This window comes from Sorghum bicolor, chromosome 6 (assembly GCF_000003195.3).
Source record: "Sorghum bicolor cultivar BTx623 chromosome 6, Sorghum_bicolor_NCBIv3, whole genome shotgun sequence".
Classification (NCBI taxonomy): domain Eukaryota; kingdom Viridiplantae; phylum Streptophyta; class Magnoliopsida; order Poales; family Poaceae; genus Sorghum; species Sorghum bicolor.
Window position 1 is genome coordinate 58,177,927 of NC_012875.2, and position 12,609 is coordinate 58,190,535.

Below are 12,609 nucleotides of genomic sequence, written 5' to 3' on the forward strand. Positions count from 1 at the left end.
AAGCATGACCGAACCAGCACAGGCTTAAGGCTACATTCATTCTCCACAGTAATGAAAAGTAAAAAAGCCCGGTGGCCCAACGGCCGCTGGCCTGCCTGCCTGCCTGCCTGCCTGATGAAGCGGCCGGTAGCCCGGTACAGGACACGACGGGACCTGCCGCCTGCGCGCGGGTGGCCCATGGGCGGCACCCCACGAGACGGGCACGGGCGCGGCCGGGTGGCACCAGCAGTCCACCGAGCTGGAGAGCCATCTCACTCGTCTTCGTCTCGTCGTCACTCGCCACGGGCAAGCACGGCCCGGCCGGCCACCGCAACGCGCCTGGGCCCCCTGGCCTGCGCGCGTCGTTTTCCAAGCGCACGTCCAGTCCGTTGTGTGCGCGCCTTTGCGAAAGGCGGGGCGCGCGCGACTGCGGGAGAGTCTCGGAAAAGAGCGACAAAAGCGCACCGCATTCGCATGCACGCGCGGGCTCCTCCTCGACCGTCGATCTCTCCCGTCTCGTGCTCGTGCTGCTGGCTGCTGCCCTCCGCTCCCCGGCCGGCCGGCCGCTGCACCGCGGCGGGGCCTCTGCCTGACGGCAGCTAGCATGGCCGGGGGCCAGCCGGGGCGTTGCTGGGCTCCGCTCGGTTGGATGGACGTGGGCGGCAGCGGCAGCGGCACCAGCCAATGACGCCATGTAAGCAATGCAATGCATGCATCCATATGATGCCTGATGCCTTGCCGGTTGCCGCGCCTGGGGACTTCCGCTTCGATTCACCCCCGACACATAGCCTCTTTTTTCAGCGTGCGATTGGCGATATGGCTCGGCCTGATGCGCTGACGGCTGATCGATGCTAAGAAAGAAGCGAGAGTTCTGTGTACGACGTCGTCACAACACTGTGTGTTTCAGTGTTTCACATGCATGCAATGCATGACCGAGAGACGCCGGCCTTGTTTCAGTTGGTAAAATTTTGGATTTCAAGTACTCTAGTATTTTTGTTTTTATTTGATAAATATTGTCCAATCATAGACCAACTAAGTTCAAAAAATTTATCTCATAAATTACATATAAACTGTTCAATTATTTTTGTTTTCGTTTATATTTAATACTAGCAAAACATGCCCGTGCGTTGCAACGGGGCAAAAACTATCGTATATTTAGCCGTCAACAAGGAGCATACAAAACGTTATGCCACTGTGCTAGCAGTTCTCTCCGCGGAGCTTGCTTCGGTGTTCGGTGTTCTGATATGAGATTCGGGTGCATGCTCACTCCGTGTTGGTGAGTGGTTTGGCGGACTTAGTGTAGAGCCTCGTGGTGGTGCACGTGGAGCTAATTGGCATAGATGACGAGCCTTAAAACAATGCACAACACACGTAAAGTCTCAAACCCCGCGGTGACATATGCTGAGTCTTGTACCTTGCGGTGACACAGGCCAAGCCCTATACCTCGTTCATGTGCGAATCCAGTCCGTCTTCACATAGATATCACTCGTCACTTAGTCCTCGATCATCAATCTTCATATAAAATGTCGCTCCGTCAACTTGATACACACACGAGAGCACTATTCTACATCACCGCAAGCCAAAACTGAGCAAAAAAAAAATACTGAACAATGTTCAGTATCATTCGTGAGTACACCCGGGACCCTGAAATACTGAAACGCAAGTACACTGAATTTTGTTCAGTACAATACTTTGGTGTAGAATAGCACTTATATATATATATATATATATACACACACACACGGCAGTGCTATTCTACACCCTAGGTGTAGAATATTATTCTACATCGCAAGTCAAAACTAAGCAGAAAAAAATACTGAGCAATACTGAACAACGTTCAATATCATCCAGTCGTACACCTAGGACCGCGAAATACTGAATAATACTGAAACACGAGTATTGAACAATACTGAATTTTATTCAGTATAACACTTTATTGTAGAATAGTATTCTACAACTAAAGTGTAGAATAGCATATATATATATATATATATATGGGGCTGCTGCACGCAAGCGTGCATCCGCGCGGGCCAGGGGACGCTGTACACGTTTGCCGTCTCCGTGAAAGCGCGTTGGGTCTGCTGCTGCACAAGATGACGAGAAGGAAGAGCACTCTACAACGTCACGCGGAGGGGAGAGCAGTCCACAACGGACACGAGTACTGTCCCGGTTTGTTTAGTGCCTCTGCTAACGTCGCGGGGAGGAGAGGAGCAGACGAAAAAATTTTCCAGACAAAAAAAGAGACTGAAATTTTGCCTCTTTAGTATTAGGTATAGATTCTAGATATATACCGCAAGATTCGATGTGATGCAAAAACTAAAAATTTTTAGCAAATAAACAAGGTCAGAGACGGGCGGAACACCGTCCGTCCTCAATCTCGGTCCTCCGCGGATTTTTCTGCCCATCACGATTCACGTGATGCACTCCTCAACAGATCGAGAGTACAACCCACGTACGCGTCGCATTGTTTTGCTGTACGTCGTCCGTACTCTGGGCTGAACACGTATACTGCCTGGACACGTACCGAACGAACGACGTACGACATGCACCCTCCGTTTCTAATAACGCAAAGGTGAAAGGTGTGCGCGTGTCGTCTGCATATGCATGGGCGTATACATGGCGTATGAACATCTGAACAATCGCCCACTGGCTGTCCACTGCTGCTGCTGCTAGTGAGTGGTACACGATGTGTTTCAGATACACACCGTAAAGCGTACAGCAGGCTCCTCCGACCGAGTCAGTATGATTGGCGTCAGAGCATGTTTCATGCAATTATAACCATGATGTCATCGGTACATGTTTAAAGCGAGCCGAGGAATGTATAAAGCTGGGGCAGAAGGCTTGCTGGTCAGGCCTGGGTATAATTGCCTCATAAAGCCTGAACTTGCGTCGGCTACAAGCTTATACTACTACAGAAATGCATGATTTGGAGCGCCAAAAAGGATCCGTCGGCTACCGTAAAAACTCTTGCCTCGTAACTCATTTAAGTATGTTGTCTAGGCAATGCATGCATTTACATATATATACTACTGTACGCCTTATATGCATTTTCAGAGTTTGGATGGAAGTTATTCTCAAGCCAAATTGATGCTTAGTCTCCTTTTCTCTCTCACTTTTGTCTGGTTCGTGTGCTCGTTTTTGAGTTATTATATATATGTGAGCCTATTGTTTGGATGGGGATGGGGATAGGGATTGGGATATGGGTAGGAGATATTGTATCCTAGCCATCTGTTCTTCACGCCTCGTTTAATAATCCTAATCATTCATTAATTTCTCTTTCCTCCTTATCCCACTCTCTATATCCTAGTAGTATCTAAACGGCATCTAAGTGCTTTTGTGGATGTTCAAGGCTGTGTAAATCTCGAATGATGTAGGGGCTGAGACCTTTTCAATTGCTTGATGAAATACATATCCCTTGATCTAAAAAAGTTACCTCTTGGTTCTAATATTTATTTGTGTTGCATACTACAAATTTGTACCACACGACCTAGCTTAAACTTCTGGCTATATAGGCCACTACTTGTCAATTGTTGTGCATGAAGCATGGTAATGCTTAATCTACTCAACTCTGGCCTTACCCGACATACTTAGTGTGAAGGCTACAACATCTCTGGTCTATAAACATGCTAAATATGGGTGCTCTATGTCATAGTTGGGCTCTTTTAGGCAACACGCGACCGGATTACACGCACTTTCTTCCACGTACGTGTTCATACTTGATACACAACTTAACAATATCATAAAAAGTGAAAACCTAATATATACTATATTGGCCTTTCATTATATATGTCTTTGTGTATTATGATGCAAACTAATCTAGCAGTCATTTTTTTATAACATTCATTTTAGATTATATGGTTTCTTAGCAGCTAATATACAATGGGAAAAATTGCCACGGGATATTGAAAGTGATGTCACGCATGGAGTCAGCAACACCGGATACATTGATTAGTGACAAATTTACTAATCCCTCCATGCAAATTATAAGTCATTTGACTTTTATATATGATACATCCACTTTACTATGTATATAGATATAATAACATATACGTCTAGATATATAGTAAAATGGATGAACCAAAAATTCAAAGCGACTTATAATTTAGAATGAAGGGAGTAAGAACACCAAGTCGAATAAAATAATATTTTCTGAGTGAGTAGAGTGAGAAATATGACGATATGTTCTTTTTGCCCTCACTCTTTTTACTTCCTCACATTCTTCTCTTCGTTTTTCTCTCCCGCACCAACTTCCACACACCTCCCACCTTCCTTTTCACCCAATCACCCATACTCACCTGTTCTCGTCGCCACCGTTAACCGTTGCTAACGCGCGCCATCTCCGTGCAGGTGGCGCCAGATCAACTTCAACATTGCCAATGACGCCACTAATTCCGCCAACTAGGATCCCCCACCCCCCAAAAAACTCTGCCACTCGGATGAGGGAGCATAGGGTCACCATCTCTGCCAAGGAGGAGCAGGTGACCTCATGAATGAGCTCCCCGCAACCACTTTCATTGTTTCCCAATCGCTGAGGCATCCTTTTCTTCTCATATTCTATTGCTCTTATGTTCCCTTTGGCAGGGCCGTCGAGATGGCCTCCTCCCTAATCGTGTTCGGTGCCAAGAACAGACACGCCGCTAGCTAGGAGGCTCCTGTTAGAGGTTGTGAGCTTGCCATCTGCCTAGGTGTTCATCAGAAGAGGATGATGAGAGGAGAAGAGTTAATGTGGGGGAGGGCAGAAGAAGAAAGAGTTATGGGGGAAAGGACATTATATTTCATCGTCTCTCTGTACTCACCTGAAAAATATTATTTTAGTGGGCATGATATGTTTCAATAAATTTGTCACGAGCCAGGGAGTCTAGAAGGCTATTGAACTTTTTTCAGTGTGTCAGTTAGGTAGCAGCAACACGACATCACTTTTAGTGTCCCATAGTAAATTTTTACTGATACAAAGTGTAGCCACCTAATTTGATTTGTCTAAGGGATGTAGTACGTAGCATGAGCAAATGAAGTAGTATTTGGTAACTGATACTTTTGACCACTCAGGTCACACGATGCATATACGTTTAAGCAATCCAAGCATGCCCTACTACAATACAAATCACATGTGGATGCAACGCCAACTACTAAGTGTTCACACGATCGAACAACCCACACAATCCAGCTAGCAGGATCGAGAACATGTATGGAACAACCAAAGACATATGGATCGAGCACGCTTGCTAGCTAGCTTTCCCTTGAGGACGCAACGGGAAGAGCTCCAGGGTCACATCATCGGTGTAGTAGTCGTCAGCTACCTCCTTAGCGGCATCGTCGCCGCCGCCACCATGGACGACATCGCCATCCCAGGTCCTGCACCTCCGCTTGCGGCTCGATGCATCTTCACACGCTTCTTCCTTTTTCGTCTCAACTCCATCCTGCATGCATGCGTGGCAGATTATGATACTGCTGTTCACTGCATTTAAATTTATTTAACTTTATGCATGCGTACAAATTACTGTATGTATATACGTACTTTGGTTTCAGCAGCTGCTGGTGATAATGGTAGCAGCGTGGAAGTGGCGGTGGTGCTAAGGGTGAGGAGGGCAGCTCGCTTCTGCTTCTGGCGCTCGCGGGCTTTGTGGTTCTGGAACCAGTAGAAGACGTTCTTGCCCTCGATTCGGCCGTACTTGCCGAGCTCCTCCGTGATCTGCTCGATCTGGAACGAGTTGGGCGTGCGCATCCCCCCGCGGTAAAGCATCTCCAGCACCCTTATCTGATCCGGCGACGGGTTCCACCGCGTCGTGCCACCCGCCGTCGGCACTTGCACCTGCAGCTTGCACGCAATGCAAAGATACGATCATCGGTTAGCTAGCTAGATCGATCATCAAGTCAGTCAGTAATGCATGAGTCTCTCTTTAGTTTATAATCTATCTAACCGTGCAGTTTAGCAGCCTCGAAGAAGCATTCCTGACGCGAGCAAACTCAGGAAGGACGACCATCTTCCTCGCCTCAGGGAAGGAGATCTTGGGCGCAAGCGGGCGCAGACAATATTGCTGGAGGGCCAGAGGGATGGCAGCAGATGAGCTCTGAGATGCTACTAGTGAGATGGATGGTGGAGACGACGGCGGCGGCGAGCCTGCCGCCGCTTTGTCCAAGTAAGCCACATGGAGATGGTGAAGCCTCATGTCAATAAACTTATTTGTAGCTAGCTACGTTTCAAATAACTTTGTAGAGATCGATGTCGTAGCAGATCGAGCAAGAGAGTGTATGTAAAAACCGGAAAGCAGCTGATGAGAGCTAGGGCTATACTAGGTGAGGTGAGAAGAGATCGGGGCGTCCTTGCGTGTTTATATATGGGGAGACCGGAGACGATCGATGGAGAAAGCTACTAAAGGTTTGAGTGTTGTGTGAGATCGAGGTAACAGTCAAAAGGCGTGCTCTCATGGCCGGCCGGGGGCGACAGGGAATGTGGGAGAGATTGCTGATGGGAAGGGCGTCAGCAATGGTGGTGGTGGTGGTGAATCGCAATCATCAGCGGAGCCACGAAAAGCAGGCTCAGTAATAAAAGGTGAAAAGGTAAAATTCTCGCATGGAGCTCACCTCTTTTCACCTTTCCTGTCCAAATTCATGACGATTGACAAGGAATATATGAGGAGGATATCAACTCTCTCGGCTCTGTACGTTCGCATGCTGTTAAAGCGAGAGTTTGAATCCAGCCTAGTAGCTACGCCGGTTAATCTTCACCTAAACTAGAGTATTCGAAGGGCATGTTACCAGATCACGCGACAGCTATAGCTTTTTAATTACCTCGCTAATCAAAATGGACACTTCACTGCAGCTAGAAAGTTCGTTTTCTGTACCAGGTCGTAGTAAAGTTCAGTGACCTTCCTTATATATGCATGTTGCTGAGACTGAGTTCATCAAGTAGTTAGTTTTTTTAAAAAAAAAGAGTTTATTAAGCAACCAAGTAATTTAGCAACCTTCTACTCCCTCCATTTTAAATGTGCTAATTAAAAACGAAGAGAGTAGTGCTAGGTAGGAGTGATAAGTAAATCTTCATCTAACAATTAACCTCGATCTCTTGGTAGCTTGCTTATTACTGTCTACTCTATCTCATGGAGTATGTATGATATCGTTGGATTAACACTCATCTCTCTCCCTTGTCTGTAAACCTGTACCTCATGCATCTGCATGATTGCACATCATAAACCACATAAAGGCCAACAAAGAGATGCAAATCTCTTGCCACAATCTGTAAGATTGGTTTTGCCATACCTATATGTAGCTAGGCACATAGGCCTATCAAAGATTAGACCATCTAAAAAACCTCTATATCAGACCATCATCAGTGAAGCTGCAACACGCTAATATATGATTGGAAAAAGCATGCATGCAGACGAAAGCGAGAACCAGCATGATGGATGCTGAGGTTGACCTCGGAGTTAGTGCCGCCATCACCCGTTAGACCTGGAACAGGATACTGCACAAACACCATGCATATAGATAAACTAGTAGAAGCTAAAGGGATATTACTCCTAGCTATATCTCTCCACTGAAACAAAGAACATGTATTCATTCTCAGCTCCTAGCTCACGTCTTTGTATCCCACTTACGTATTATAGGAAGTTTGGCTATCAAATTTTAATGGTTGGAGTAGCCAAATTGTGTTAGGTAATTTACAAATATACATCTTTTATGCAGGATATTTCTAAGCGAACATACTGGCTGCGATTTTGAGCACTTTGCAGCATGATGATGAAATAAATGAGTCTTTTAGGTTGGTGAGCAGAAAATTAGAGACCACTATGTTGGTGTTTCGTATTTCTCGTTTCTCTGATCATCTGAGTCTATATAATAAGGCCAGTCTCAATTCCAACACACTCATATTTTGAAAAAATATTTTATCCTCGTGAAACTATCTCTACTCATATGAAACTTTCTCATTTCTCTTCATCAATACAATGTTATGTTGACGTATTTAATGCCTATAAAACTTCTATATTGAGATTGACCTAACTAATTAATGTAGACATGCAGAGCCGAGATGTCTCTTCTATTCTTATTTTAAGAGCAAGTATTATAGTGGGCTGTAAGCTGGCTAAATGCTGAGGTGGAGGAAAAAAGGATAAGAGAGAGAAGCAGAGTGTAAGTTTACAGCCAGCTTAGACACAAAAACCAAAAAACTTTGTGAGAGAGATAAGTGGGCCATGTATTAATAGTGAAGAGCTAACTATTGTATGGGTGGGCTGACAGAAGGCTGCAAGAAACCTTACAACCAGCAAGTGGGTTGTATTATTAAACTTGCTCTAAAAGAGTCCCGGCTATCAGCCTCGCGTGGTTTTCGGATTGACCTATTAATACTCCTAATAATTAACCCTGCTAAACAGAAGGCGGAAGCCCATTCCTAGCTAATGACAATTGACACAACATTCCTGGCTCGCACATCATTTTGGGGCGAAAGTTTGCCGGGTACACCCAGGAAAACGAGGTGCATGCATGCTTCCAGTTCCATGTGAAAGAGACTACATAGAGTATAGCATATTTTGCGCAGGAGGCCGGTGGTTCTCGTAATCACAACTGGTTGATCTTACATATGCATGCGTGCATGGGCTCTGGTCCAGGCATGAGATCAGACAGTCGGGCTAAAGCTTTGAAGTACTCCTAGTCTCCTACTAGCAAGCAATGTCTGGGGAGTGTCACACACACAATGCAGCATGCAGTGTCGGGGGGGCGTCAAATCGGTCGGGCTTTTACTCCCCAGTAATGATAGTATAACAAGAGGGGCTGATGAGGCAGACTCATTAGCATTTCGGTGAAATCGGGCGAGGCAGTGACCTAGACATGGGGATTAATTAAAGCATGCACGCAGCATGCGTATGCGCATTGTATTACCTCGGTCCTACGAGCAACTACAAGGGACTCTCTAAATCCTTTCTAAATACTAAGAATAAAGTTTTTGTTGAAAAACTATCCTCCAAGTAACTTTTCTAAATGATTTTCCAATTATATATAGTCATCTTCTATTCTAGATTTCTCACTAGCTAAAAATAGAAGACGAGAATGACTTTCAGAGTGTGCATGAGATTTAGAAAGACTATTGGAATGAAAAGATATAGAAACTTCCACACAGCTATGGTTTACAGAGCCACCAACTCTTCCGGCTCCACCTGCTCCTTCTATAATTTCGTCTGGCAGAACCACGCCCCCCCCCGCCCCCCGGGGTGAAATTCTTTGGGTGGCTGCTCATGCTCGGCAGGCTCCAATGCTAGACTAACCTTCTAAAGAAACACATCCTCAGTGATGACACCTGCGAGCTTTGTCATGCTGCTCCAGAGACAGGCGACCACTTGCTCTTCGAATGCACCGTCACCAAAGAGTTTTGGGAATCCTTAGGGTTTCGGCTCCCGAACTACCCCAGGCTGCACTGGCTCCTTGAACTGGAACTCCCGGCGGCAACGCCCACGAAGCTTCACTCCACGGTACTTCTTCTCTGCTGCTGGCAGTTGTGGCTACACCGACACGAAGTGGTCTTTAGAGGTCTCCCCCTTGCCGTCGACGCCTCCTCTCTGCCTGTCAAGATGCTTGTAAGCTTTGGGCAAATAGACTAAAAGTAGATGATAGATGGATCCTCCATCATTGGTGTAATCTTTTCACTCCTTCCCCTTAACCCTTCTCCTACCCACACTTTTTGTGGTTGTAAAAACTTGGCCATAAGCCACTTTGGTGCCTAGCACCCTCCATCATCGGCTTGCCGGGATCAATGGAATTTATTCAAGTGGGGCCCTCAACCCCCCCTCCCCCCGTGTTCTCTTCAAAAAAAAGATATAGAAACTGGTTTTTATGTAAGTGACTGTCCAAATAATGATTTAGAAAGGCTATTGGAGATACTCTAATAGACTCTTGATATCCTTTCTAAATGTTAGGGCTAGAGATTTTGGTAAAAAAAACTACACTCCAACAAATTTTCTAAATGGTTATTCAAATCTAGCTATCCTCTATTCCGGATTTTTCGCTAGCCAAATATAAAAGACGAGAATGATTCTTTAGAGTATGCACGAGATATAAAAGAATTGTTGGAGAGTGGAAAGATATAACAAGCAATTTTTATGCAAATGACTCTTTAAATGATAATGAACAACTTCAAGAGACTCTCTAAATCATTTCTAAATGCTAGGAATAGAGATTTTTGTGAAAAACTACCCTCCAACAGCTTATATAAATGGTTATGCAAATATAGTCATCTTCTATTCCAGATTTTTCGCTAGCCAAAAATAGAAAACGAGAATGACTCTCTAGAGTGCGCACGAGAGATAGAAAAATTGTTAGAGAGTGAAGAAATATAGAGAGCGATTTTCATGGAAATGGTTCTCTAAATGATGATTTAAGATTTGCAAAGGCTCTTGAAGATGCTCTTAGAGAGTGAAATTTAGAAAAACTCTTGGAGATGCTCTAAAATACTTTTTTCTAGTATTTTTAGGATACAATGTTTAATAAAGTTTACCTATATATTCCTATTTATTGAATGTAATTGTCTACGTTAATAAAAAATAAGTCGGACCTTAAAAGAAATACACAAAGATATTATTCATGCTACAATCTTAAATTGATATGGACCTAACCAAATGCCTAAAAGCTAAATCAAACATTTTTGGATAATTATTTATTTCTAAGAGCAACTCCAAGTAACTCTTTATATCATTCCTAATTGCTAGGAATAAAAAGTTTGATAAAAAAAACATCCAACGTTTTATTTATTTGGTTATTGAAATATAGTTATCTTCTATTTCAGAATTTTTACTATCAACGATAGAAAATGAGAATAGCTTTTTAGAGTACACATAAGATGAGTAAAAAACAATTGGAGAATGAGAAAATATAGAAAGTGATTTTTATGTAAATGATCTTTAAAAGTGAGCTTCAGAATGCTCTAAGGCATAAGTTTTTTTTTTTGACCGAGGGAGGATATACTAAATATTGTTATATGTTTGAATCAAAAAAAATATTGGTATATGTGATGTAACTGGTGTGGGATTAGTGAAAAGAGATCGTGTCAATCCCGATAAAGCGGTGAAATGCCAAAAGCCCGGAAAAGGGAAAAGCTAGCACGCAGGAGCAGGACGCAGCATCAGCAGCGTACGTCAAGCCGGCCGGCCGGACGGCCAGCGAGATCGGCGGACACGTTAGGCGGAAAGCTGCGTACATGCGAATCTGGGTCTTAAATTTCTTAATTAGAGATTTTATTTAGATTTATACTTGTTAAATATAAATAAATATATATCCAAGTAATACATGAGCCAACGAATACAAAATTTGTAGTACATTTCAATCATATAGTAATTAATTCACTATAAATATTTATCACAATTGAACCATAGAAACTATAGTTATGAATTATTCCAATTAATTAAAAAACATATATCTAAAGCGTAAAAACTAAAGGATATTATATTATATATGTTTATTTATAGATTTACTCATGTCGAATCCAATAAAATTAGATTTTTTATTTTATGTTTTTCTATAAGTTGCTATGGTTTTTTAAAGGTTTAGCTAAAATAAAAAGAAAGATAAAACCGCCTTTAAAACTACTTAGGGTGTTCGGTTTGGGGTGATAAAATTTAACAGATACTGTAGCATTTTCGTTTTATTTAATAATTAATGTCTAACTATGGACTAATAGGCTCAAAAGATTCATCTCGCAAAATGTTTTTAGTTTTATAAATAGTCTATATTTAGTATTTCATACATGTGTCTAAACATTCGATGTGATGGGTGATAAAAAAATCATCCCAAACCAACACAGAGCCAGAGATATAAGATGAACAGTTTAAAAAGTTTACGAAGGTGTTTTCTCTGATTTTAAAATTTATGGAGAAATAAATTATTATTAAAATATCTCTAATTATAAAATAAGTCATAATAAAATAATTAATAATTATACCATATTTTAAATAAGATGAACGGTCAAACAAAACGGCATAGAGTCCCAAATATCATTTTCAATAGAACGGTGCATCGTCTGTTTTTGCGGTTCGCTACTGAAGAGCTTTGGCTTGTGACTGTTTCGGTTGTGCAATCGTGCCTGTCAGTTTGTGTACTTGTGATTTAGCACTTTCTTATGTTACTTCTGAACTTGAGATTTTTCTTCTCTCGAATAAGGCGGCAAATGACATTTTATTGGATTTTTATTAGATGAAAAAAATAATAAGAAACTGAATTTATTTTTACAAAAATACAGCACCGACTCTATACTCACCAACACCTCAGGCCCAAACTACCCAACTCTAAACCCTGCTGGGAAAGCACAGCGCTGCAGATCCCCAGGACAGGAAAACAGAAATAAAAACAACTAAACTACAAACTACTCACTCCCGGATGCAACCCAGGAAGACAAAAGCCTATACTGTTGCGACTAAACCGTTTGCGCATTAGTTCTTGTCACCAACTGGTACTGCTCAATCTCTTCCTTGTATAGAAGGGCCACTTGTTTCGAATCTCTTCCTTGTATAGAAGGGCCACTTGTTTCGGTTGCAGCTAGATGTTCCGGAAAGTTCTACGATTTTGTTTCTTCCGTATGTGTTTCACCAGAAATAGATTATAATAATAATAGATAAAAATGTCATCAGAAACTTTCCTCTGCCTTCCCTA

General features: G+C 42.9%; 1 protein-coding gene across 1 annotated transcript; it reads right to left on the reverse strand.

Moving 5' to 3' along the window:
• LOC8068486 (WUSCHEL-related homeobox 4) lies at nt 5,013-6,216 on the reverse strand. The gene is made up of 3 exons (XM_002448595.2): nt 5,898-6,216; nt 5,495-5,788; nt 5,013-5,396 (listed from the first exon to the last, which is right to left on the reverse strand). Exons 1-3 carry the CDS (start codon nt 6,144-6,146, stop codon nt 5,202-5,204), a joined length of 738 nt encoding a protein of 245 aa, XP_002448640.1. The 5' UTR covers nt 6,147-6,216; the 3' UTR covers nt 5,013-5,201.